At 45.7% G+C, this 27,985-nt stretch overlaps 1 protein-coding gene and 1 non-coding gene across 3 annotated transcripts; both read left to right on the plus strand.

Annotated features, from left to right (window-relative positions):
- On the plus strand, window positions 1–27,985 carry EIF4H (eukaryotic translation initiation factor 4H). Of its 2 annotated transcripts, XM_023655472.2 has the most exons (7): window positions 1–4,054; window positions 18,755–18,942; window positions 20,946–21,010; window positions 21,097–21,193; window positions 21,496–21,555; window positions 25,667–25,804; window positions 26,088–27,985. In XM_023655472.2, exons 1-7 carry the CDS (start codon window positions 3,744–3,746, stop codon window positions 26,222–26,224), a joined length of 996 nt encoding a protein of 331 aa, XP_023511240.2. In that variant the 5' UTR covers window positions 1–3,743; the 3' UTR covers window positions 26,225–27,985. The 2 variants fall into 2 exon arrangements, with proteins under 2 accessions (XP_023511240.2, XP_023511242.2); XM_023655474.2 differs by lacking the exon at window positions 21,496–21,555.
- MIR590 (microRNA mir-590) lies at window positions 22,415–22,495 on the plus strand. Its single transcript, NR_032931.1, has one exon. It is a non-coding gene; the product is annotated as a microRNA mir-590 (primary transcript).

Below are 27,985 nucleotides of genomic sequence, written 5' to 3' on the forward strand. Positions count from 1 at the left end.
TACAATGGAATTTTATTTGGCAATAAAAAGGAAGGAAATACCGATACATGCTACAGCAGGGATGAACCTTGACAACACGCTAAGCAAAAGAAGTGAGTCATAAAGGACCACATATTGTCTAACTCCATTTATATGGAATGTCCAGAATGTGTACATCTATAAAGATAGAAAGTAAATTAGTTGCGCCCCAGCTCTGGGGGGATGTGGGGATTGAGGAGTTAAGGCTAAGGGGAACAGGGTTCCTTTTGGGTAATGACAATGTTCAAAAATTGTGCTGATGGTTGCATAACCCTGTGAACATACCAGAAACCATTGAATCGCGCGCGTTGAATGGCTGAATTACGTGGTATGTAAATTACACCTCATTTAAACTGTTAAAAATAATAATAAAGCACCTGAATGGTGCCGTTGTTGAGCCACAGGGTCTTTTTATCCAAAGAGCTCCAGTGGCTGCAGAAGCTCTTTGCGATGCTACCCAAGTTGAGGGACAGGAGGAATGGGATGATGAAGAAACAGTTTTCATCTGACTCCAGATATTTTCATCTGACCGTTTCTGTAGAAGCACCAGTATTTCCTGAGCTCTGTCTATGAAGCAGGCCCTGCTCCAGGTGCTGGGGCTTCATCAGCAAGCAAAGCAAACCGCCTGCTCTCAGGGAAGACATGTGAAATAAGAAAACAACAAACAGATGAGAAATCGGGTGAGACAAGTGCTGGGAAAAAGAACCAGCAGGGCAGGAGAGAGAAACTTGGGGGCTGTTGCTATTTCAGACAGGGTGGTTAGAGAGGGCTTCCTGGAAGAGAGGCCTAAAGGAAGCAAAGACGAGTGCGACGCGAGTATCGGAGGACAGGAAAGCATAAGCTCGAAGCAGGAAGGTGAATGGGGGATTAGAGGAACAGCAAAGCCGGTGTGGCTGGGCAGACAAATGCTGGGAGAGACAAGGGAGGAGGGCCCGGAAGGGCGAGCTGCCGAACGCAGGCTTCTGGCCACAGCCAGGTCTTGGCTCCTCCTCTGAGGAGGGCGGGAGGGTTTGAGCAGAGCTGTGATATGCCCTGATTTAGGCTGGAAGAAACACTATGGCTGCTTGTGGAAAAGAGACCAAAGGCGCAGAGTTGAAGCATCCTTCTTCACATATTTCCACCTCCTATCTGATATACTGGAGCTCTTTTTGAAGTCTTTGAGTTATTTTGCAAAGTCTGCACATTTTTACTGTTAGTAAGCTATAGTTTTGTTACAAAGAAAGCATATTCAGCACAGTTTTTTCCTTCTTTATGTTCATCGTGTATAGATGGCGATTCCATGTGTCAATCTCAATTTTTCTCATATTTCTGTTCACTTGTTTGGAAAGCCTTCGACCTAGAGTAACACTCATGCTTGTAACAGAAGCTCTGTAGTGGCTCCAGACAGATGCTTAATGAGACTGACACCGGTGCAGATCTGTATGGATTTACAGATTATCAGTGTCTTTTCACGTAAGTTGAAGATTTAAGTCCCTGATCTTAATCTCAACATAAAAATGGCTCATATCTAGACTATTTTAGATAAGTTAAGAGTATTACACCGACAAAACAGCAACATTTCAGAACCTAAGAATAGCACGAATACTGAAAGCTGCTATCACAATCACGATTATTACTGTCTTACAGACAAAGAACTGACACATTGAAAAACATGCTTGAGGTCACACAGCTGGTAGTAAGTGGCCTGGCCAGGATTTAAACACAGGCAGTTTGAAATGCAACCCACAGGATCACCGCTACACTCAAGGCTCCTCAGTGAAAGTGGTATCTGAGCAGAACCTTCGAGAGGGCTGCAGGCCCCACTTCTGGGGCTTAAGGGGACTGGTGAAGGCTGGGATTTCCGCTCTGGGGAACAAGTTAGCGAACAAATCAGGATCCAAGCTCATGCTCAGGAGAGGGTGGATCTAATTTTGCCATGGAGGCAGTCACCATGTTTATGGAACTTTCTAGTGCTGGCTTCAAATTCTCTGGATCCTGGGTGGGAGGTGGGCCATGTGCTGGAGACCAAAAGAAAGGGAAAGGGCCTACAGACAGTAGGGTCTAGGAGTGTGCCCGTAGGAACTGGTCTCGGGTGCTGGCTGGGCAGAAATGGGGATTGAGACTGAAGAGAGCGGATGACCCAAGAATGGTCCTGGTGCTGGGAGAGCCCCAGCCACAGGCCTTCCAGAAGTCTTCCCTCCCTTTACTTCGTTAACGATTAAATTACCCCCTTCGCCCTTATGTAGGGCCCCACAGCAGATGACAGAGAGAATCCTCTCAACATGGTTCCTGTCCTCCAGGATCTCGCCTTGAGGTGACTTTGGACTGGGAGACTTGGAATAAAAAAATGTAAGGCCGTTCAAGAATATTAAGGTCTTAATAAAACTGGAAGAAGAAAGAATAAATACAGAAGTTTTCATTTAGTAATCAAATGCATTTAACTGCACTTTAAGAATAATAGAGTTATGGGGCAGAGATGGGGGGTCCAAGTTTAAACTGCGCAAGAGAGAAGAAACCATTGGTTCTTCTCTGAGCTATGTGCTACGAGATAAAGCTGTGTGACCTTGTGCAAGTCACTTCCTCTCTCTCGGTGTTTCCACAGCTGTAACATAAGAAACTTGGGAATTATATATGTAAAATACCCATAATGCTGCCAGACAAATAGTAGGTAGGTGCTCAAGACAGATTATTGTGGACCAGGAATTTTACAAACATTTCCTCATTTAATCTTTACAATACTGAGGAGGTAGGTGATACCCTCCCCTTACAGAGATGACAAAATTGAGACGTCAAAGAGGTTCAGTAACTTGCTTGAGGCAGAACCCAGGTTACTGTGGGTCTATCTGACAATACTACTTGAAAAGAAAAAGAGACAGAAAAACAAAAAATGTGTTAATAGTGCTCTGTCCATCCCAGTACCGGGATAAAGTAGCAGAAAATGCTTAAATATAAAAGCATTTTTATACTCTTCTACCTGCTGGGTACAGTTCTTTTGTATACTTACTTTTATATTTAGTGGGTATACACTGCAAGAATTCTATGAGGTTCTTTCAAACTGTGCCTAGACACATCAAGGTTTGGAGTAGCCAATATTACCACAATCTCAATCACAAACCTGAGAAATGACCCGGGTAATTAACTTTCATTGGTATCCATTCTTTGCTATTGCTAGATGAAATTCTAGTCAAGACAGGATTCTTCTCCAGTGCAATGACTTCTGCAAAAGCGAGATGCGCCGACTCTCCTTAGTTCAACGACAACCTACACTCTAATCTCATCTCAGGGCCCACCCCATAGCCAGGCCGCGAGTGGGCCCTTGAAGGCAGGATTCCTGTTCGCATCCGCATCGCCTCGCGCCCTCGGATCCTGACCCCAGTCTCACCCTTTCCAGGCCCTCTGCCCTTGTGCCTTCTCATTGAGTTCCCAGCTCCGGGGTCTCCGCCCTGGAGGATGTGGCCCTTACTTTGGCGCTAGCCGGCACGCCCTTGGCCGGGAAGAGGGGGTCGGCGGGGATTCCAGTGGGGCAGGCCTCTGGGGTCCCTGCAGGGTGTGAAGGACCAAACCCTAAGCGACCGCAGAAAGCACGGGCCGGCGCAGGCTCTCAGGCCAGGCCGGAGAGGGGCCCTCAGAGAGCGCAGGGGGCGCCCCGGAGGTTCTCGGGGGAGGGCCAGGCCCGCGTCCACAGGAGGGCGGGGCGGGCAGGGCGGCGGCGGCGGCAAAGGGTAAAACCACCGGGCCAGCACACAATGGGCCGGGGCGCGGGCCAGGCGCCGGGCCAACGCGCCGCCGTACCACGTGGGCCGCAGAGCGCGCCGGGACAGCAGCAGCCCGTCGGCCCAGGCCGGGCGCGGCGCGGCGTACGTGCGCGCGCGCGCGCGTGCGTGCGTGCGATTTGCGATCAGGCGGTGCGGCGGACAGCCCCGGCGGCGGGGCGGGGGGAGTTATATTGCGGGGTCCTTCCTCGCTCACCCTGGTTCCTCTCGGAGCGGAGACGGCAAATGGCGGACTTCGACACCTACGACGATCGGGCCTACAGCAGCTTCGGCGGCGGCAGAGGGTGAGGCGGGCGGCGCGGGCCCCGGGCGGCGCGGGCGGTGGCGAGGGCCCCGGGGCTGCGGCCGTCCCGCGCTCGCTCGGGGCGGCGAGAGGCGGGGGCCCGGCGGGCCCGCGGAGGCCGGGAGAGGCGCCTGGAGGGCCGGGGCCTGGAAATGGCGCGCTCGGGGAGGGGGCGGCGGCGGTTAGGCTCCTGGGGCTTGCCCGCGGGTCGGATCCCTGCCTCTCTTCCGGCCGGCGACGACGTGTGGTCCTTCCCCGGCCTCGGCCGCAGGGCCAGGCCGCAGCGGCGCGAGTGCCGGGAGGACGGGCGCCCGCCGCCAGCCCCATCCCCCAGGCCGGCGGGGTGCTGCAGCGCGGGGGTGGGGGCGCGGCCCGCCGCTCCAGCCCGGGTGCCCCGCGGTCCGCCGGCTCTGCAGGCGCCTGGCCCCTTCGCCACGAGGCGGGCCGAGGGGGGCGATTCCCTTCCCCTTACGTGTGAGGCAGGGATTTGGCGGCTGGAGCCCGGGACTGGTCCGATTCAGGCCAGAGTTGGGGGAGACCGACCAAAGGAAACATATCGTAGCTTCTTTCGTTGTTATTTTTTTTTTGGGTCCGAGCACCTTGTTGATAAGTGCTGCGTGCTTGCTGGCCGGAAATTTTATGTCTCCTTAGTGTCTCGCTCTGACCTGGAGAAGGAATCTGATTCTGGTCGTATACAGACTATATATGATAGTTGAGGCACCCTGTTTAAAAGAAAAATCCTTGACTGTTTAGTAAAAAGCGTATGGTGTTTAATTCCAGGAACCCGCACTGGATTATTTTTTGTAAACACAAGTTAATTCATACAGAGTTTAGAAGATAGGTTATAAACATCTTCCTGTTGGTCAAGGACACACTTGGCCTTTTGGGCTTTTCCAGAAGGGTTCCTTTCCCAGGATAACACCACAGTAGGACCTGCTGAGGTGCCCAGTCTCCGGGGTTTCAATCCCAAAAGTACCTTTGGTGAAGAATGATCTTTTAATACCTTGGTCTGGGAATGGCTCAAAGGCTTGTTTTGGTGCGGGAGTGTACCCAATAATGTTCATGACACTGGAACATGGGAGTTGGGGGAGGCGGAGCCACCTGTGATTTCAAAGACTATTTTATTTGGTAATAAAAAAGAAATAGTTGTTGGATGGCATGTAAAATTATTGCCTTTGGGGTAGGTTTCTAGACATCAAATTTGTACTTCAGTCATCTTGAAATTTAATAACTAAGATTTTTCCCCCTAGTTTCAAGAAACATTCAGAAGTACCCAGGGAAACTCCTTAAACAAAGTGGTTCAATTTAAGGCAGATTCAAGGAGTTTTAGTTGGTTTGGGACTACAATAAGTTAGTCATGTTATAATAATCCTGTGGATTTTTTTTTTAATTCTGCCTTTTGACAAATTTGCCAGCTCTTCTGGTGACTTGAACTGTTCAAGCTAAACTTTTAGTGACTGTCAAATTTTGACAGAGTGCCTTGAACAATAGAAAGTGATCAAAAGTAAAATTCTCTTAAGATGCTGTTGTTTTCAGATATCAAAAGACAAATGAAAGTGTTAGCCATGTGCTCAGATGTGCTCCAGAAACTGGTATGAGAGAATAGTAGCTAGCACTCTACATCTCCCAAGCTTAAACTAATAAAAAGTCTCTTTACGGTTAAGCATCTTCTACATCTGACCTTCTTAGAATTTTCCATTTGATTTCATAGCCATGTAAAAGTACCTAGGAAATATTGCTCAGATTCTTAAAAGTAGGTTTAAACACTTGTTGGTGAATTTGTATGTGCATTTAGACAGTGTCTGGAGTGGGTCTGCAAATTTAAGAGAGGCCCGGGCATGTAGTGGTGTGGTCTGTGCCAAAGCTTTTCTATTCCAGATAGTCACTGTTATTTCGTTTTTCATATTTCCATGTTTTAATTTCATCTGATCAGGAGATATCAGTTATTGGGATCTCTGAAATTTAGCACAATGGTAGGTTAGGTGACCAGATAGTGTTTAGTGATCATTTCAGTTGTTATTTGAATAGCGTTCACATCAGGAGATGTGTTGGTGCTGTTTGTTCAGATACAATGCTTAAGCATTATAGATCCCACCTATAGAAAGCTAGTCTTGGGTTGGCTACTTTTTTTTTTTTTTTTTTCAAGATTGGCCCCAAGCTAACATCTGTTGCCAATCTTTTTTTCTTCTTCTCCCCAAAGCCCCCCATTATATAGTTGTACATTCTAGTTGTAGATCCTTCTGGTTCTGCTATGTGGGATGCCGCCTCAGCATGGCTTGATCAGTGGTGCTAGGTCCATGCCCAGGATCTGAACCCCGGAAACCCTGGGCCACCAAGCAGAGTGCACGAATTTAGCCGGTTGGCCGTGGGGCCGGCCCTCGTTGGCTACTTTTTTAAGGCACCTCAACACCTTAGCTAGATTAAATTGTTCAACTCTAAACCACTGGGTCACAGGTGAAAGGAACAGCAGGTTTGAAATATACGGTCATAATCTAAAACCTTGGTTTTAATAACTATGCATTCCCCGTCCATTTGTTTTGTAGTTGTACGTAATAGCCAGTGCGGTTCTCAGGGAGCACTGTTGGACGACCTGTAGCCGCATGCCCCCAGAAGCCAAGGAGAGAACCAGGGACTCCGTTGTTGCTCAGAAAGCAAGCCAAAACAAAATTCAAGTTCTCAGGAGTTGATTACACCAGATCTTGACTGTATTTTGTTTTTGCAGTTTGCTAAATTATCTTTCTGAGGTTCCAGTTTTTCATTTGCCACTGGCAACAAAGTGGAAAGTAAGACTGATGTTGCATTTCTAACTGCAGCCAAACCTTTCGAGTGTTACCCTGTGAAACCATCAGTCCTGAGGATCAGCTTGGAATTCGGAGTCAGCAAGAACTGAGAATCCTGAAATGGTAGCTACTAAAAATTGATCAAACGACAAATTGAAGTATTCTTTATCAGGTTCCGCTTAGGGGTTTAGAATTCTAACCTTTGAGTCTTGTAACACTTAAGCTTGGCATCTGTCTAAGTTTCTAAGCGTATTTTAAGACTTAGAGCAGGAAGGAAAGCCGTGCATGAAAGCGTAGCTGTTTCCACTGATACCGGGATTTGTAGAGGTATTGAAAAGCTCATTCTAAACTCCTATTCACCTATCTAATGGCAAGTTGTTTGGGTTTGTTGTCATCCTTCTCTTCACTCCCTAGTCTCCCAATGCTTAATTCCGAGTCAGTATCCCCTATGAAAAGTGTCATATGAATACTTGGTTTTGCCAAGAGGTCTCTGGGAGACAGTTCAGTCAGAAGCCCTAGATTTGGAATCAGGCGCTCCAGAGCTTGAGTATCAGCTCAGCCATGTATTAGCTGTGTGATCTGAAACAAGTTCCTTTATTTCTCTGAGCTTCATTTTCCCCACATGTAAGATGGAAACTCCTATAAAGGGCTGGTGGGGTAAATGACATGTCTAAGTGCATAGAACAGTATCTGGTACCTAAAAAGTACTTAATAATTGGTTGCTCTTGATTTATAATTTTTTAATGTCTTAAAATACTTCCCTTGGGGTTAGTAGGGGTGGGGAAAGTTCTCTTGAGTTAACTGAAGTGAGTTTTTACTTTCCTGGCTATACTTCTAAAGCCAAGAGAAATCTGTTCATTTTATGGCATAAAGCAGTTTATGACTAGGATACCATAAGTAATCTAAATAAGTACAGAGTAATTCATTCTTGTAAATTATTGATTTGTTACAGAATTTATGCTTGGAATGTTCAATATAAATGCGTCTGATATTTCTAAAAACTTTCTTAGTGTATTTTTTAAATTTGTACTTCTGTTTGAAATTAACCTTAGTGTTCTGGGAAGACGTCACACAAATCCAAGAAGCCTTCCTGGAAGCTTGGAACATACAAAGCAGAAGGGGGTTGGGGGGCGAGTATCACTTCTGGGTCAGATTCATCTTCCGGTTTCCAGCTTCCCCTAGAAATGGGAGGGAGAGTTGGGCAGGCGAGGATGCCGTGCCTCTCTGCCTTTTCATCATTCGTACAGCTGGTTAGGCCCGCGCACTCAGGCCACGAAATAAGTGTAAGTGCTTGATTTTGATAAAACTCAACAGCTATAATGTCTAAGTTGGCTTTTTAAATTGAATCTCCTTAGTTTTCTGAAATTTTCCTCATACCGTGATTTGTAAAACTTTCCTTCGTGATGGGGCCCTCTGGGTGTGCTCCACTGAAAACGTGACACCTCAGTTAAGCATTGCGCTCCAGCATAGGGTAGGTAGAGACTGTAATCTCCCTGTTCTGCACAGTAGTGTATAATTAATCGGTTGCATTTTGGGAGCCTTTTGAATATCTGGCTTAATAAAAGACAGCTGGTTTCTCATACCTGCTTCTGTATTCACTCTTGAGATAGGCTGGGGTTGACACATGTGAAGAAAATCCAGCCTTACACAAATAAGTAGTTGGAAGAGGGAGGAGGGTTTTAATAGTCTCTTCACGTAATTGTGGATATTCCTATTTGCTACCACACCAAAACTCGACAGGCAGTAGTTCCATAACGGGTAGTTACAGTGCGGAATCTGAAACCTGATCAATAAACTTTTCATACTGTTGCATTAAAATCCACTGATCTGTCATGTTTTCAGTGAATCCTTGACGAGCGGATGGTTCTGTAACATGATGCATTGGTCATTTGGAAAATATCAGTTCACTGAGTTATATAAGTCCTCCAAATGTTGACACATTTCATTATACAGTATCAAAAGTCAGGTTCATTAATATCACCCTCAGTTTCATCAGAAAAATTTCAAGAGTTGGGAGGCTGTCAAGCGTGTGTTGATGGATACAAGTTTTCTTAAATTCTGGTTTTTTGCTTGAAAGCCTGCATTTTATCATTGGCAACAGATACTGTTAGTTTTCCTTGAAGTGACAGGCTCACTTATTTGCAAGAAGTCTGCCTAGTACCAAAGTCTGAATAATAGTTTGTTCATTCTTCTTTCGGGTAAAAAAGGTGTTCCATGAAAAGAAGAGCTAGTTCAACTTGTAACTCAGTTGCATGAGTGCTTTTCTGGGAGATAACCGTCGTACTTTGTAGCAACAGAAGTGCCTTGTCCCCGTTTCATAACATGGGATATTAAAAAATGGGTCAAGATTTAATAAAATTAATCATTTTTACTGCTTTATCAAAGACATTCTCTAATGAAGCTGTCTTTTTTTGTTTGTTTTTTCCTTTTTCTCCCCAAAACCCCTTGGTACATAGTTGTATATTTTTAAAGATTTTTTATTTTTCATTTTTCTCCCCAAAGCCCCCCGGTACATAGTTGTATATTTTTAGCTGTGGGTCCTTCTAGTTGTGGCATGTGGGACGCCACCCGAGCATGGCCCAGCGAGCGGTGCCATGTCCACACCCAGGATCCAACCCGGTGAAACCCTGGGCTGCTGAAGTAGAGTGCGCGAACTTAACCGTTCGGCCACGGGGCCGGCCCTGAATCTGGCTTTTTTAAATACTGCAAAGTGCCTGGTGAAACAAGTAGCAGTGTGGTTTGGTATCCCTGTCTTAATTCATGCTGGGGACAATTTCGAGATCACTGTAGGTCTGTGATAAAAAGAAGATTTGGCAGGGATACAACACCTGGCAGCCCTGAAGGACTGTTAACTGGAAGAAAAGTGTGGCTCTGGAGGCAGAGCTGGAACCACAGGAAGCCGATGTGTTCTTTTAGAGACTGTCTGAAAATATGAAGAATTGCTTCTTGAGCTAATTCTGTTAATGGAGGAACCTCAGTGCGGTCTAAATTGGGCTAGAATTTACCAGTTGCTCATTGTGCCTAACACTTAAAAATGGCTCTGAGCGTGTGCCTGCATAAACAGAAGTAGACTGGTGTGTCAGACCCCCAGATGGCCGTTACCCAGGGTTTTGTTGGTTTTGTGAGATAAAATATGTGTAACATAAAATTTACAGTTTTAACCATTTCTAACTGTACAATTTGGTAGCACTAGTGTTCACAATGATTATAATTCAGTAATCACAGGGTTATGTGACCATTACCATTACCTATTTCCAGAACTTTTTCAAACAAAAACTACCCATAAAACACTCTGTTCATTTCCCAGTTTTACCTTTATCAGAATTTTTGCCATTCCTGTTTCATCTGTCTTCCGCACTATATGGGGAGGGGTAGAATATTTCAAAGCCAAGCCCAGGCACCCTGTCATTCTATCTTAAATACTTGTAATGCTTGAATATGTGTTTTTAATTGATATGGCTTTTTTTTTTTTTTTTTTTTTTTTTTGGGTGAGGCAGATTGGCTCTGAGCTAACATCTGCTCCAGTCTTCCTCTATTTTGTATGTGGGACACCACCACAGCATGGTTTGATGAATGATGTGTAGGTCTGCACCCAGGATCTGAACCCACGAACCCCAGGCTGCCGAAGCAGAGTGTGTGAACTTAACCCCTATACTACCAAGCCAGCCTAGGGGTTTTCTTGTTTAACCACCAGTTTTCCTATTACCCAGTCCATGTTCAATTTTTCCCAGTTGTCTCCAAGATTACTTTGTATAGTTGGCTTGTTTGAATCTGCAAACAGGTACTTGATTATAGAAAATTGAAAATACAAACAAAAATCAAGTCTAATATAATGACCGCCTCATGCACCTATTCCCCCCTTTTTTTTTCCGATGAACGTTTGCCCTGAGCTAATGTCTGTTGCCAGTCTTCCTCTCTTTTTGCTTGAGAAAGTGTAGCCTTGAGCTAACGTCTGATGCCATTCTTCTCTATTTTGTATGGGGGTCACCACCACAGCATGGCTGACGAGTGGTGTAGGTCTATGCCCAGGATCCAAACCCACAAATCTGGTCGCCAAGGCAGAGCATGCCAGACTTAACCACCACGCCCTGGGGCTGGGCCCCCATTACCCACTTTTTTAAAAAGTGACCACTCTTATTTCATCTGTACCTCCCCACTTCACTCTCCTCCTACACTCTTCTGGATTATTTTAAAGCAAATCTTAGATGTCACTATCATTTAATTCATCTAGAAGTACTTCAGTATGAGTGTCAAAGGTAAAAACTTTTAAAAATACTACCATAATATCATCTGAAAACAATATAGGAATAGTCCAGGAAATACTTAGGTTTCTTTAATTAGTCATAAGTTTTGATGTACAACTGATTTGTTTGAATTGGGACCAAACAAGGTTTGCACGTTGCATTTGGTCATTGTGCCTACTAAATCTCTTAATTGATCGGTTCCTCCTCTTTTTTCTTGGATATTCGTTTTTAGAGAGTGTGTGGCTTTTTTCCAGGCACTTTTAACACATTTAACTCTTGTACCATATGTGAAGTAGTAGTGAGTTAAAAATATGTTTGGTATTAACTAACATCATCATTATTAAGTATTTTAATACATATATGTGTATTTTAGTACAAATTACTTAGGTTTTTATGGTTTTTCAAATGTTAAATGAAGAAGAGAACAACTTTTGGCTCTGACTGTATGCCTTTGAATTCTAGATTTTAAATGGTGATCTGTGGCATTTTGTAGTTACCTAAATCATTGAAATTTTAAAATTAATGATATAGTTGTAAGTTATTTGTAGGTCATATCAAATCCAACGTTGTGTGAAAGTGTGGTTTCATTTAAAATGAATTGGAACTGGTGGTATATGGAGTGTAAAAGCTCAAATAATAATTTAGAAGAAAATAACTCTGAACCAGCCCTGATGGCCTAGTGGTTAAAATGTGGCTCTCACCGCTTCGGCGGCCCAGGTTCGTTTCCCGGTCACCAAACCACATGCTGTGGCAGGGGCTCACACAGAAGAACTAGAAGGACTTACAGCTGGAATATGCAACCATGCACTGGGGCTTTGGGGAGGAAAAAGAGGAAGATTGGCAACAGATGTTAGCTCAGGGTGAATCTTTCCCTTGGGGAAAAACAAAACGAACTCCGGGCCTTTGAAGTTCGGAACTAATCCATAGCTTTAAGACAGATGTTTTGGGGGTGGTATTTTCTGAGGATCAGTAAATAACTTGAGGTTTAAGATTTTATTTCCTCTGAAAAATCTGGAACTTTTGGATTGAGTAACCTTTTTCACCCATGTGAAGTTATTAATAGCCCGTTTATTTGCTTTCATTAATGTGTGAGAGTCCAGAATTTTAGTATATTATAATAAATGCCTGCCTCCTAGTAAGAAAAACTTCCCTTAAAAAAATAGATACATCACAAGTCCCTCTTGTGTTCACCATTCATCCAAACAAGGCTTTCAGACTGCCTGCTGTGTCCTAGTGGTAGGTGATGAAATCAGTTTAGTGGGTCCTGACAGCATTTAAGATGAAATAGAATAGAGAGTAGTGTACATCATACTATGAGTTGGTACTGTTGGGCAAGCTTTTTTTAATTATTTGTACAGTTAATATGCAGGTATGTGTATGCATGTATTAAGTCACGATGTAAAATGTATTTCTTGCCATTGTACACAGCCAAAAAACCTTTTTGAAAAACACTTACGTACTTAATTTTTTTTTTTAATTTTTTTGTGAGCAAGATTGGCCCTGAGCTACCATTTGTTGCCAATCTCAAGCAAAAATCCTCCTCAAGCAAAAAGAGGAAGGTTGGCAAAAGATGTTAGCTCAGGGCCAGTCTTCCTCTTTTTGCTTGAGGGGCTTGTCGCTGAGCTAACATCTGTGCCAGTCTTCCTCTGTTTTAGGTGGGATGCCACCACAGCGTGGCTTGATGAGCAGTGCTGGGTCTGCCCCCGGGATCCAAACCTGTGAACCCCGGGCCACTGAAGCGGAGTGTGTGAGCTTAACACTACACCACTGGGCTGGCCCCCCTTAAGTACTTACTTGAAGATGTCATCTAAATACTTGTAACCCCCTCCTGTATTTTAATTTTTTTTCCAAATATGAATGGCCATACTAGTGAAAGAAGTCGTTTGCAATACTAAAGTAGTTGCTAGGCCCGTGACTTCGTTCCTTACACCCCTGTAGGTGTCAGGTGCTATGGTAGTTCTAGTTCTGGGGTTCTGGAGATGAAGCAGTAAACAAGACGGAGTTCCTGCCATTGAACTATTTTGCATTTCCTTTCAAGACTTTATATCTTACAGATGTGATTGAATTATTCAGATGCCATTTATAGCAGAAAAGAGCTTCTTGAAATAGGGCTCATTGACGGATTCCCCATGGACACTGCCCCCAGTGTTTAGCAGAAACTTGCCGAGGCTTTCACCCATGTCCTGTAGTAACGACAGCTTTCAGGGTGAAGGGGTTTGATTCTGAGTGTTGGGTGAAGGCCTGGAAGGATGTGCACGCTCAGCAGGGAGGTCTGCTCGGAAATAAGGTGCCTTTAGTCCAGGTTGCATTGGGCTGGTTTTTAAAAGCCCAAGGTACCACTGAAATGTAATGTGGCATCTTGGATGGGATCCTAGAACAGAAAAAAAGACGTTAGGTACAAACTAAGGAAATCTGAATAAACTGAACTTTAGTTAATAATGTATCAGTGTTGGTTCAGTGATTGTAACCAGTGTATCTTACTAATGTAGGATGTTGTAAGTAGTATAAAATGGTATTTGTGAACTAAGGGTTTGGCTTTTTGATCAAGAGGTTAACCTTTATTGTCTAGAAATCAGATAGGTTACACATTTTGATCATTACTTCCTTCTTTTTTCTTTTTTTTTTTTCCTGAGGAACATTAGCCCTGAGCTAATAACATCTGTGCCAGTCCTCTTCTACTTTATATGTGGGTCTCTGTCACAGCACAGTTGACAGGTGGTGTAGGTCCAAGCCTGGGATCCACACCTGCGAAGCCAGGCCACCAAAGCAGAGCACAGCAAACCCAACACTAGGCCATGGGACTGGCCCCTCTTTTTTTTTTTTAAAGCATGTTCAGTGGATTTTGTCTTTGTTGCTTACTTGCGTTTTACTCTTATAAAGGCAGTCTTAACTGTGATTTTATGTAGGATCTAGCATAGAGCCACATGCCAATCACTGAATGCTAATAAGTGTTTCTGGATGGCGTATGAAAGACTAGAGTTGTTGATCAGCCCTAATGAAACTATCTCACTTAGCTCCTAGAGGTGACAGAAGGCGAACACCTGATGTTCAGAGACTGAAGAGAGGGTGCCTGCTTTCTAGTCTCTGTATCTGGGCATTGGTCTTGATGTTCTAGGAGTGACAGCAACAGTGCTTAAATTCTGTATGGTTTCTCATGCACCTAGAAATCTTTATAAAATCTTTTCCCAGAAATAACTTGGCATGTGCCCCTCATTTTTCGTTATCTTTTATACTTTGGAAGCAAGTCTTGAGCACTTACTTGTGTCTCTCATCTGCTTACTGGATCTGACCCCAGCCCTGATCATTGCTGCTCTCTCCCTTACAGTCACCCTCCCTCTTGGCTCCCTTCACTCCCTGGTGTCTTTGCTGCTTCATCTTCTTGGCCGTCGGCATCGTCTTGTTGAGAACTCCGCGCTCTCCCTGTCTGCTGTCTGGAAGCTGGAGTCCGGGCTTCTGTGCGCCGCCGCCGCTGAGGCTGTTTCAGTCCTGTCTCCTGGGTTTCTGCTGGCCTTTGCTTGGGGTGTGATTTCTCTTTCCGGTCTAGATGCCCAGAGCCCCTCAGTTGAATTACCAGCTCCTTGAGGATAGGAACTGAGACTAAGGTTTGTGCCCTCTGTAGTGTGCTCTGCACTTCATGGGCGTGCAGAGCTGTAATTGATTTGGGTGAAGAAAAGTGATTTGTCTGTAGGATTTTGGTCATACTTGGAGTTGAAAGTTGGATTTCTGAACTACTGAGGAATGTACTAAGCTACATTTATTGCTTTAAAACTTTGAGTTATTGTTTTACAAATCAGTAGACTGTCCCCAAGGGACAGAAATGGCGATGAGCAGGGCTCGGTGTCAGGGTCATAGCCTGGAGGTCGCAGCACAGAGCTCCAGGCCGCCATCCGAGCGGGGAGGGGGCTGCCCCGACCTGCCGCTTCGCCCCTCTGTTTCTGGTTTCACGTCTCTGGCTGCGGGTCCGCCTCCTTCTGCACGGACAGCGTGGCCTCAAGTGTGTTTAGTCTACCCGTAGCAGGGTCAGAATTGTTACTAAACTTTTACAAAGCAGTCAGGCTTTATGAGGTATTTTTATAGTTAATTTTCAACTTCTTTATGAAATAAAGATTCGAAATATGTAGAGAAGAACGGGCCAGAAAGCTGAGGGAGAGGGGATTTGGAAGAGGTCCTGCGCCCGCTGAACTAAGGTGTCAGATGAGTCTTCGTGTGTTATTTTTAACCTGGTTTAGAAAGTGCTTTCAGGTGACACAGCCTATGTATTCAGATAATAGTCCCCTCTAAACTTAAATTAGTGTCATAGGTATCTCACAGGAGTTTTAGCTCAAAGAATTTTCTGACATTTGATTTTTTCATTTGGTCGATAGCAGAATTATCGTTTAATGATGTGCACATGCACTGCATGGGGCTTCTCTCCCTCCCCTTGTGTCTCAGGTTGCTGGCACACTGTAGGCACGTGAGTCCGTGAGGGAGTAAGTTGGAATGTGCTTAAACGGCCCCGGGCCCTGGCCCTGTAGCATCTTCAGTACGCAATGGAAAGCCAAAACGCTTCAGTCCTGAGGGGCTGCTGGCATCAGGTAGGGTGCCTGGTATTCAGGACGGCTTCGATTGTTTGGGAAGGTCTGGAGCAGGCAGCCGCTGGCAGTTCTGTGCGGCCAGGTGGAGTGAGCAAGTTGATGGGCTGGGGGGAGCTGTTTCCACGTCTCTAGCTCTTACAGGACCGCTCGCCTGAACCGGCCCTTCTGTCTTCCCTGAGCCGGAGCTGGCTTCTTAGCCCACCGCCTGCTACTAGTGCTCCCGTCATCCTTCAGCCTTCACCTGGGCAGCAGACTTAGGAGGCTCGCCTGGCTCCTTAGACTTGCTCGGAGGCCAGTCAGGGCCGCTGGCCCTCCCTTTTCAGTCCTGCAGCCAGGACCCTGCTTACGTTCTCCAGCAAAGGTTTGCTGTGCACTTTCAGTGAGCCTTCCTGCCTCCATTCTCCTGGGTCATCAAATGTTCGCCTGCTGACTTTTCATCTCTTTATTTTCACCTTAAATTTCTCAAAAATCCTTGAAGCTTTTTGCTTTTTTACATATGCACAAGCATACGCGCATGTGTACGTACATGGTTTATCTGTGTTTTCTGTATGCTACTCGGTTGTGAGCTGCTTGAGGGCACGGGACTGTTTTCCACCAGATGGTTATTGTGTTGACTAAATGAATTTAAAGTGTTTTTTATTATAGTTCATCCTCCATGTTGACATTTTTCCAGATGTTTATACTGTATCTTACATATTTAGTGTCCAGACCCAAAGAATATCTTATTGAAAATATTTTAGGTTTATGGTTATTGAGGTGAGAGCAGAAGTGTTGCAAAGAGGGTTGAAATGTAAAATAACTCACATTTGCTAAACTTTGGGAGAGTGGGGAAGTGGGAGCAAGTGGACTACAAGTCATTTGTAAACCTATTTTTCTGCTGTTAGAACAGAATGCAGGATTTCCTATTGGGAAGTAGCAGAATTCTGAGTTATTAAACTTAAAAGTTTTAGCCATCTAAGAGTTACGTCATGGTGTGGTTCTTCTGCTTTCGAGAAAAGTCCTAAAGAGTGGTACATACTTGCGATATCTGGAATTTATCTCAGGGAATTGTGGAATTTCTTTCGTGGTATTTCTAGCACTGTATAGATTAAAAAATCAAGTGGCTTTCCAAGGCTGCTCAGAAGATTTTCCCTGCAGAAAGGGTGGCTTTGAGCAGATCTTTGATCGTTGTGAGGAGACTCGTTTAGTTTAAATGTTTCTTGAAAAAGAAACACCACCTCCCTCTTCAATTTTTTTCCCTCTTGTGTTCTGCAAACATTTTATTTTGAAACTTTTCAAACCTACAGTTGAGTTGATAGATAGATACAGTGGGCACTGGTCAATCGGCACGTTTCACGTTTGCTTTATCATGTGTGTGTATGTATGTGCACGCACACATACCCTTAACGTGGAACCCTTTGAAAATAAATGTCAGCTGTCGTGCCGCCCCACTCCTGAGTCCTCTGTCTCTCCTGAGAACAGGGGCATTCTCCTTCCTGCAGCGCCGTTAGCGCCCGAAGAGCTGTGCCGCTGCTGCACTGATAGCGACACACACCATGTTCACGTTTCTATCGGGGCTTTTTCTTTTATAGCTGTTTGTTCCAGGATCCAAAGATCACAGGTAGCATTCGTTCTCGTGTGTCATTTGGCCCCTGCCTTTTTTGTCTTTCATGACTTTGACATATTTGAAGAATCTGTGTCAGAATGGAAGGTACATGATGTTTGTCTGACTATGAGTGATACTTGGTTCAGTTACCTAGTAAAGGTGCTGGTGCTGGACTTGTCCAGTCAGTGGCTCTGGCTTTCTTAGACGAGCCTTGCCTCAGTCGGTAGTTGCGGAGTAGTGATTTCTCATTGCACGATTCCTTCTGCATCTATTAGCTGACATTCTTAGCTCCCCTTCCCGTTCATTCATTTAAATAGACAATGTTTTAGAGCAATTTTAGGTTCACAGCAAAATTGATGAGAAAGTACAGAGTCCTCAAATGCCCCGCCCTCACACATGCACAGGGGCACATGTCCTGCTATCAGTAACCACACTAGAGTAGTACATTTGTTACAGTCTGACCTCCAGTGACAATGTCTTTATCACCCAAAGTCTACAGTTTACATTAGGGTTCACTCTTGGGTGGTACATTCTTTGGGTTTTGACAAATGTATAATGGCCCATCTATTTGTTAATTATCTGTGAACCGTTTTTCACCTCAGTTGTAGATGGCGGTGACAATGGTAGTTGTTAGCCTGCACGTGTATTCTGTGTCAGGCAGCGTGTCTGAAGCACCTTTGCATTTATCATTTCTCAGTAACTCAAGGTCTGTGTCAGTGCTAACCCAGTTTACAAATAAAGCTTAGAGCAGTTGAGTAGCTCCTCAGGGGCACATGGTGGCGTAAGTCTGTGGCAGAGCTGGCTTTTAACCCAGCACCTCTGCAAATTAGCAGTGATATAGTCGAGTCAGGGCCTTGCCTTTGCCGCTTTCTATCTTTGTGATCGTGGACAAGTAAACACCTCTTGTTAGAGCTGAGGAAATGGCATTGAGGTTTAGATGGACCAGTAAGAGGCACCTTAAATTCAAGGACCCGGTGAAGGAGTGCGTGTGGAGTGGAGAGTAGTGTGTACGTAATACTTGCTGCACAAAGTCTAAAAATTTTATTAGAGCATTCTTAGCCATCATCACACAGTAGCGAGACACGATTGTATTAGGAACGTGTTGGACATCAGCAGCCTCAGTGACGCCTCCCGAATACAATGCAGTAGCTCTTGGCGGTCCATTTCTCTGTGCGCACAGTAACAGGTGGGAGGGGCATTTGCTCAGGTTTTAGGATGTAAACACTTTGCAGATGCTAATTCTGAGTCTTAGGAGGATATGTTGCATTCGGATTTGATTTTCCAGGGAAATGTATGTTCACATAGATTCTGTCTTTCCATGGATATGTCTGTCACCAAAACACAAGGACCTTTTTCATAAACAATATTTTGGACTACTCTAATTTCACGAAGAGGTTACTGTCGTTAGAGTGGAGCACTTCACCTGGGTGATGTGGCTGAATGGAAGACATTCCCCTTGTCCCTGCTCTGGGGCAGGAACACATGGGTGGACTTGAACCCTGTCTGTTTCCCTCCTAGGTCCCGTGGCAGTGCTGGTGGCCATGGTTCCCGTAGCCAGAAGGAGCTGCCCACAGAGCCCCCCTACACAGCATATGTAGGAAACCTACCTTTTAATACAGTGCAGGGTGACATAGATGCTATCTTTAAGGATCTCAGCATAAGGAGCGTACGGCTAGTCAGAGACAAAGACACAGACAAATTTAAAGGTGAGTTTGGGGGAGTTTTCGTTGTTTATTTTATTGTAAGGGGGAAGGCCTAAGCCAAAATGTGTTAGCGAACCAGAGAGCTCTAATTATGAAAGTGTTTTAATATTTGCCTGGTCCAAGTAGCTGAAAGAAACATACCCCTTTAACTCATAGGCCTTCAGTTCTACTTGGGAAAAAAATGTTTTACACATAATGTGGTTTGTAGAAATATGTGGCAGATACCCAAGTAAATCTGCTGCTTGCCCGACCTATACAGCAGTTCTGCCTCTGCCCCTAAAGGAGTTACCCGGAGAGGGATGAACAGGTGAAACAGGACGTGTCAGATGCGTTTCACCTTGGCTGACTCAGGCATTTTTCTTTAATCTAGTTATTTATTATAAAATCCGAAAGATAACCTAGGAAGTGTTGTCACTAAACATTTTGGACCTTGGAGCATGTGTTTGGGACAGAGTTGGCTCAGATTTCAGATAAAGTTAGTGTCTGTAGATTCGTCTCTTCAGGGCACTGGAGCAGAGGAGTAAGGCTGAAGAATCAGATGGGCCTTATCCTCTAGCTTTCAGCGTTTCCTGGAGGAAACGTGCTCAGTATTTAAGTGCATGGTGCAAGGTACACGGGCATTTGGTTTACGTTCTTTATCCAGAAGTCTGTCTGAAAAGTACAGAGTGATTTATGGTGGCAGCTGTACAAGAAGCAGACATCTGAGTAGTTCTTTATGTAGGTGGTATTTTTATCATTTCCAAAGTTTTTTGACTTTAGAACCTGAAGGCTTGTTATAGTAAGTGATCAAACAATGAAAACAAATACATTAAGCTTGTGAAAGTAAGTCCCGCCCAAGTTTGCCTCCTAGCAAGTGTTTGGAGTCCACACTTAGGGTGCAGATGTGTGGGTGGAGCCAGCTTTTGGGCTGCATCTGTAGCAGCAAGTCTTAAGGCTTGTCTCAGGATCGTCTTCAGTTCTGGCAGCTCTAGTGTGTGACGTGTGTGACAGGGCTGTTGCTGCCTCTTTGAACTTGGGAGTGGTTTTCTCAATTCCTCCAAACATTGAATCTACTTAGGGGAGAAGGTAGGGGGAAGGGGATGCAGGCGGGGGCGAGGTGCCCTCTCCAGCTGAGCGGTGCATCCTTTGTGTAGGAGTAGTCAGCAGACAGTGAACAGGAGAAGTCTGGACCCAGGCCTTCGAAGCGCTTGGTGTAGTGGGTTTGAAGGTGAGGTGTACCCATGACGCAGGATGAGGATCGTGGGGTGGCGCCAGGGTGCAGTGGGAGCATGTTGGGGCAGGGGGATGCTTAACCCAGATGTAGACTCCAGGCGGCAAGGAAGGGGCGTGGACTAGAGTGCTGCAGGTAGAGGGAGAAGCTTATTCACAGGTGAGAAGGAAGGTGTGGTTTCCTCTGCCTGGAATCTTCTCTGCTTATGAGCCTGTGTCAGAATCTAGCATCAGGAACACAGGTGTCAATACTACATGCTTGAACTGAGGCCCTCTGCCTTCTAATTAGCACCCCGAGGAGATTGCCTTGTTGCTGAGGGTGTATTTTTTAGCTTTGTAAAGTGAATTTTATACCAGCTACCTGAGCAGTAAGTAATAGGCACCTTCAGCCTGTTCCTTTAAAGATGTTCAGTATCGAATTTGAAATTTCTCTTAAAGCCCCAATTAGGTTATATTAAAGCCATTCAGAAGTCAGAACTAACAGTTCTTCAAGGACCCAAGACAGGTTTCAATATTATGGTTAAAATATAGAAAAAGAAAGCTTTATACAAACGCAGCTGCTGCCTCAGTGCTTGTTTGATTAGCACTTTCTGCTAGAATATAACTGAGAGGGAGCAAGGCCAGTCGAGTTCTGGTGATTGAAAAGTATAACATGCTCCTTCAGGCTCTGCTAGTCTGCTGTCATCTAGATGCAAGGAAGGTGCTCGTTCTGCTCTGGGAAATGGTACAGACAGGGATCCCACCACATCTGTAGCCCAGAAGTCCTTGAGGAAATTGGGGTTTGTTTTCTCTTACAGGATTCTGCTATGTAGAATTTGACGAGGTGGATTCCCTTAAGGAAGCCTTGACATACGATGGTGCAGTAAGTATCTTCAGGATTTCTCTGTCATGTTAATAATGGAATTTTTTTCTTGCCAATACTTAACATTATTTTTCCCTTATTATTAGCTGTTGGGCGATCGGTCGCTTCGTGTGGACATTGCAGAGGGCAGAAAACAAGATAAAGGTGGCTTTGGATTCAGGAAAGGTGGACCAGATGACAGAGGTGACTAGTTCTTCTAAAATTGACCATAAACTTTGCTGTGTTTGCGATTACATAGACTGCCCACTGATTACAGCTCTGAAGGTTACTAGTAGAACTCTCTAACGTGTAAAATTTTAGAAAGAATGGATGATGCTTCTGCAAGCCTGGGTTTTTCAGGGGTTTTTTTCCTGTTGGCAACAAAAACTCTCATAATTTCATTGAACCTCCCATCACATGAGATGTCCGTCTTCCCAGTGAATTTTCCCTGTTTGTGCAGCAAGGTAATGATACGAGCTCAACTTTACCTTTTTGTGTATCCTCAGGAATGGGTGGCTCTCGAGAGTCTAGAGGTGGCTGGGATTCCCGGGATGACTCCAATTCTGGTATCAGTATTTAAAGTATCATCGCTTACCTCTTTCAGCGGCCTTGCTGCTGTCGTACGTTTCTTGTGAGTAGCCCGCCTGGCCGGACTACTCCTAGTTCCTTTCACAAATGACACTTCCCCCTGCGGTACCCAGGCGTGCAGTAGCCTCTGTTAGGACCTGCCTGCGGGGGGAGGACTGGAGCGTTCCACCCTGTGGGCGAGTTCCGCTGACCCCCTTCGCTTTGTCACCTTTCCTTAGCCTGCTGTTCTCACAGGCGTCTCCATCTCGCGCAGTGGTCTTTCTCGGGGGCTAGCCCCTTGGTGGCTCTTGTGTGAATGGCACAAACAGAAGTACTATTACTTCTGGAAATAGTGTGGAGGTTCTAGAAATGCACAGAAAGCCTCATAACTGTGGTTCCTGGTGGCACCCTCGCAGATGGTAAAAGGCAGTCCTGGTGGCCTGTTTTCACCTGAAGGGCATGCACTCCTATCCCCAGTGGTGGACGTGGCCCACTCTACCGTTCCTGCTCTTAACTTACCCAGGCAGACCAGTAGGTGCCTCCTGGTCTCAACTCAAGGGGCCAGTTTGCACGCCCGGCCTCTGCTTTGAAGGGTTGATCTCCTAAACATTGCTTCATCTCTTTACCTTATTTTTTAATTATATAAGTAATTCATGTAAGTGATAAAACATGTCAGTTGTAATAGAAAGGTAGAAAATGAAAAAACACTCAGTGTCGAGGAGTTGGTAAGTATGGGAAGAACTGGTACAGGGTATCTTATGAGTCTAAAATTTTTAGAAATTCATTTCCAGTACTGCTTTAGAAAACACTTGACGGCTTGTGTCTGTTGAATAATTTAATTCCTAAAACTCCTATAGCCAATCAGAAACGAGCTTATTCATAAAAGTACAGTATAATCCAGTAAACCTGTAATTTTATGTATAAGCTAGTCTCTGATTGAAACATGCAACAAATGTCTTTTCACAGCCAGTCCAGGCGCAGCAGTTAGTGGCTGCGTGAGCGGTGGCTTTGGACCTGCCAGTTTTGTGTCTCCTAGTGCTGTAGAAATAGCACATGGTCTCTTGGCCCCAGAGTTAAGGACGGTCCCACATAACTCGTGCTTTCTACCGTTGGCTTAGCTTGGCCTTTCACTCGGAAGCAGAGACGTAGTGAACGTGGCCAGAGAAGCCGCCTTGCCACCTCAGTTCCACTGTGAACTGGAGTGTCTGAGTGACTCCTGAAACCAGGAGTGCCCACACAGTCGAGTAACGCCTATATGCGTTATTGGTGAAAATAGATCTTTTTTACATTTTAAAAGAATGATGCCGTTTTTTAAATGACACACACTCATTGTAAAATAAATTAATTAATTAATTAATACAGAGAAGAAAGCCAGTAAGAAAGTCCCGCCGTCAGAAATAGCCAGTGTGTGCAACTAAAGTTTGTAAAGAAAAAACAAGATTTCTCATGAACAGTGTGCCTCCTGGAAATGTTATCAAACTTGAATGAAAGATATCTGTTGATGTCAAACCCTCCTCTTCCCTCATGGTCTTCCCATTGCTCGTATCCTAAGAGACTTTGAAATGAGGCTGCCACTTGATGTTCATGTGCCCTGGTTATTTCCTCTACCAGCCTTTGTCTCGTGCCCCTGGACGAAGCAGCAGTCAACGTTTATCTGCCTTGTCAACATGGGTGCAAGCCGTTTGTTTTATGCTAAACACTGGGAGCAAAAAGTATTTACTTTCAGGGGCTGGCCCGGTGGCCTAGTGGTTAAGTTCTCACACTCTGCTTTGGTGGCCCAGGGTTCGAAGGCTTGGATCCCAGGCGTGGACCGAGCACCACTCCTCAAGCCATGCTGTGGCAGCATGCTACATAAAGTAGAGGAAGATTGGCACAGACGTTAGCTCAGCAACGATCTTCCTCACCAACAGAAAAAAATTATTTACTCCCCTATTAAAGGAGAGTAACTTTCCTTCTGTACTCACAGGGAAAGGTACACTTCACAGCTTGGTTGAGGAAAATATCAGGTTAGATGTCTGAATACTAATTAAGCTTGTTTAGTGCACAGAAGCTCTGCTTGTTAAAGAAGGACTTTGTAAGGAACCTTGTACTTGACTGTGTGCATCCAGGTGTGTTCTCCCCCAAAGCAGTGCTCCTGTTGGTCTAAATCTTTTTAGAGTTATTTTCATTCCTTGCTTTGATAAAATTGATGTTGTTCAGCTCAGTCTCTGAACTGGGTTTCAGATAACTTGATTTCCAAATTCCTGGACACCTCTGAAGAACAGAAAAATTCGCCACTGTAGATAGAGTTGATTCTCCATCTTTCCGGCGGTTAGGTTCTGTCGGATCATTAGGAGCACAGAATTAGTGAATAGTGAACCGCTGCTCCTGGGGGACGTGAGGGCAGGTTCCTCTGAGCCTCTGGTTGCAATATTTTTGTCAACCAGTCAGTACATGACCTTGTACGCTGTGTTTCTGTTTTAAAGATGCTTTATGTGAAATATATTGTTGATTGATTAACAGTGAGCTCGTGGCCAGCAGCTCTCTAACTCTGTCTGAAGGAAGCTCCTCCTCTCACACACACTGTCCATCAGGCACATGGCAGCCCTCCTGCACCCTGGGACACTAGGCAGCTCCCGAGCGCTGTGGGTGCCCTTTTTTTTTTCTTTCCTTTTTTTAAGGAAGATTAGCTCTGAGCTAACTACTGCCCATCTTCTTCCACTTCATACGTGGGACGCCTGCCACAGCATGGCTTGCCAAGCGGTGCCATGTCCACACCTGGGATCCAAACCGGCAAACCCCGGGCCTCCGAAGCGAAACATGAGCACTTGACCGCTGCACCACCAGGCTGGCCCCTGTGGGTGCCCTTTTAAGCAGAGGAATCACCAGCAGAAAGCATAAGAGAGCAGACACCTGGCACGCAGTAGATTGGGAACAGGGTGCTTGTTTCACACCGGACAAGCTGAAGCAGGAAGGCAGGGTGTGGTCTGGTTGGACCTCAGCTGGGAACACGTGTGGCAGGAGGCTCGGCTCTTGTGCAGCTGTCCACATCCAGCAAAAGCGCGGCCGGTGCTGGTTGGGGTGACAAACAAATTTAGTGAGTGGACTAATTTATAAATAAAAAATCTGTGAGTAATGGGCATCGGCTACATAGAGAAGAATATTCCTCAGACTCAGGATTCTCCCTAAAGATACGTTCCTACAAAGCTTTGAGCAGCGGCACCATCCTTGGAGTGAGTAAAGTTGTCACTCTTGGGAGCTTAAATGGGGTGAGCTCATTTGTTTAATTGTAATCGTATTTCTTAAAGTTTTTACTGAAAGTTAACTCTAACTTCAATAAACTATATTGTTAAAAGGTTAATTAGCTTAAACGCTCCCTCAATGAAAGATCTTCAGTTAAATACAGAACTAAATAAGGCGTAAGCTTCTTAAAATGAAGCCCATGGAGAAAATATTTTTCCTTCTGCACACTGAGGACACTGGCACTTCCTCTTAAGGAGTCTAGATGAGGTGCGCTGTGCTTCTGGTGGTCACTGTGATGCAGACGCACATGCACAGGGCAGGGGGGCGGGGTGCAGGCTGGGGCGTGGCGCTCTGCGCCCTCCCCATGCCCCGAGCTGGGAGGGCCGCGCTCGCATAACTTCCTTCTTTACCACACAGGTGCTTTGCTTTTAGACTGACCCACACCAGAAACACAACAGAAACAGAAAAATGGGGAGTGTCACCCAGAGGTGACGTCTTATTTGTATTTCTTCATATCTAGCTTTTTCTTGTGATCTTGCATCTAAATTTCAGGTCTTTTTAATAACGTTATAGGTTTATATTAGAAAACAGAATAAAATGTGCTTTGAGGATTTTTTTGTTTTGTTTTAAGCCATATTAGAATGTGTCTTCTAGCTCATTTTCGTTTCCTCGCCTAAGATTCTTTTTTATTTAAAAAGTCTCTTAGCACTGAAATTACCCAGCAGATTCACATTTGGACTCCTTTTCGATGCGCTTTGTTTTGGAAAAACTTCCAATGCTGGACAGACTAAAGAATTTAGAATTAAACTCAAACAATTCACACAGGCTCTGTAATCAGCTTTGTGATCGTCGTTTAGAAAGTAACTCAGCGTCCTCTTCCTTCTTCAGCCTTCAGGGATGACTTCCTAGGCGGCAGGGGGGGGAGTCGCCCAGGTGACCGGCGAACGGGCCCCCCAATGGGGAGTCGCTTCAGAGATGGCCCTCCCCTTCGAGGCTCCGGCATGGATTTCAGAGAACCAACAGAAGGTATGGCAGTGACTTGTGAGTGGAGGGCGTCTTTCCGTGGCACGCGGGCTCCGCCCCGCAGCGTTCGCCACCTTAGGCCGTGCTCGGTAGGCCGGTAGACCCCCCGCTTGGGCTGACTAGTAGGTTTCCCTTTATTCGGGTGTCTGGGGATTCAGTGGCTCTTCAGGGCTATTAATTTTTAGAAATTTAGCCTGGGTTGTAGAGATCAGCATCAGTTTGGTCGTTTTCCCCGGGTGGGGACTGGGATCCGTTCTTTATAAGCCGTGTTTTTTGCCTCCTCCAGAGGAAAGAGCACAGAGACCACGGCTCCAGCTTAAACCTCGCACAGTTGCAACGCCGCTCAATCAAGTAGCCAACCCCAACTCCGCCATCTTCGGGGGCGCCCGGCCCAGGGAGGAGGTCCAGAAGGAGCAGGAATGAGCTGCTGTCGGGAGGGAGTGGGGCGTGGGCGCGCAGAGCGAGACCACGGCTGGCGGCCTCCGCACCGGCAGCCCTGCGGTCACCGCTCCTGCGCCTGCCCTCTGTCCTCCTTTCTTCCAGCGGAAACACAGCTTGTGAGCGCATGTCAGCAGTGAACAAGTGGTTTTTAGCACATCCTCGCCTTTGCTGTCTAGTGCCTGTTCCGTGCTTTTTTTTCCTTCTGCCACTCCTTGCCCATTTCCCTTCTGTCCTTTTTTCTGTTTTGCTCCTCCTTTCCTTCCAGCGCACGAGTGTGTCTGGCGCAGCGAAGGCGCCACCGTGTGGGAGCTCCTTGGATCGAGGCGCTGCTTCGTGCTCTCCTTTGCTTCCTCTTTACTTTAGACGCACTGGCCAGGTCCAGTCGTTGCCTTTGGTTTGCTCAGTGCTTCTCTCCCGACCTGCATGTTGAGTTCTGTATTGCTGTGGCTTTCGAGAACAAACCAGAGGAGAAGTCACAGACTGGAGAGTCTCGTTTGTACTCAGCTGTGATGAACATCCAGAATTTGAGACACCTTGTTTTCAAAGCAAGGATAAAAGATGTGTTGATCCTCGCAGATTCCTTCCTGTCCCTCTTTATAGGTAGTCCTGTCTCTTACTCCCTCCCCACGTGGGTGATTCGGGCAGAACAGGCTCGCCTTTCACACATGAAACCTGAGGGAAGAAGGAGGTGGAAGGTTGGCGCGGCATTCCCAGGGAGGGTCCCCAGGTTTCATTAGTGCTCTTTCACAGCCGTGTCCAAATTCGTTCCCTCTTTTAAACCGCTGTGTTAGAGGCTGGATCTAGCGAACAGCTGTCTGGTTTCCTTTCCACTGGGCAGAGATGCTGCGGGGACAGAGGGTGTGGGCGGAGAGCCGTGCCAGGCCTGCTGGGTAGTGCAGACGCTGCTCTTGTCCACGCCCCTGTGGCTTGTGTTCAGCATCTCTCCCTGTGTTTATCTGTTCCTGATAGAAGGAACAGAATGAGATGCGTGCTTCTCGCCCTCCCTTAATTTCATGATGAAAATGGACCTAGAAACTGGCACTTTACTCTGTTTCACTTCATGAATTGAGAATGTTACTATGCAGAGCTGCCAAGAATCATAAGATAACTGGTAGGTGGCTGTGCGGCATGAGGGCTCCCCCTTGGGGCAGTTTCTTGTTCCCACGTACAGTGTTCAGCAGTTCAGGGCTAGGGGCTGGGCACCTATGTGAGAACAGATGAAAGTTTTTAGCACCGAGTCCAGTCTGTCCCATTGGGAGCAATTTGGAGTGGGCCGGCCGCTTAGAGCCCTCCCCCGCGTGCGTGGAGGCCGAGGGCAGCCTGCCCGCGGCGCAGTGTGCTCCGGTTGTAATTTGTCACCAGCTGGCACCCTTGGCTTCTCTTACTTTGTCTATGTTATGAGGTCTCAGCAATTCACAGAACTCTCCCTCCTTTCCTGCTTCCACCTGTCACCTTTGCTTCTGAAATAAGAACCATTTGTGTAACACCAGTACTTAACTTAAGAAAGACATGCATTCTGTGGTCGTAATCAGACGATGCTCTCAGATGACCTACTCACATCTTCAGTGTGGAAAGATTAAGAACAACACAAGTTCCTCTCAACTTCTGGGCAATCCAGTTGACTTTTAAATGTAAGAATGGAATTCCAAACACTTAACACATTCAGCTATATGACAGAAAGTAAATCTATGGATATGGTATTTTGTGAATGATCTTTTAAATAAAAGAAAACCTTACGTAATA

The sequence above is a fragment of the Equus caballus genome, chromosome 13, assembly GCF_041296265.1.
Source record: "Equus caballus isolate H_3958 breed thoroughbred chromosome 13, TB-T2T, whole genome shotgun sequence".
NCBI classification, from domain to species: domain Eukaryota; kingdom Metazoa; phylum Chordata; class Mammalia; order Perissodactyla; family Equidae; genus Equus; species Equus caballus.

Excerpts from the sequence above, each read along its gene's own strand:
- EIF4H (XM_023655472.2), top strand. The coding sequence starts at position 3,744 with ATGGGCCGGGGCGCGGGCCAGGCGCCGGGCCAACGCGCCGCCGTACCA. Across the intron at positions 4,055-18,754 it reads AGCTTCGGCGGCGGCAGAGG|GTCCCGTGGCAGTGCTGGTG; the intron begins GTGAGGCGGGCG and ends TTTCCCTCCTAG. Across the intron at positions 21,556-25,666 it reads CCGGGATGACTCCAATTCTG|CCTTCAGGGATGACTTCCTA; the intron begins GTATCAGTATTT and ends TTCCTTCTTCAG.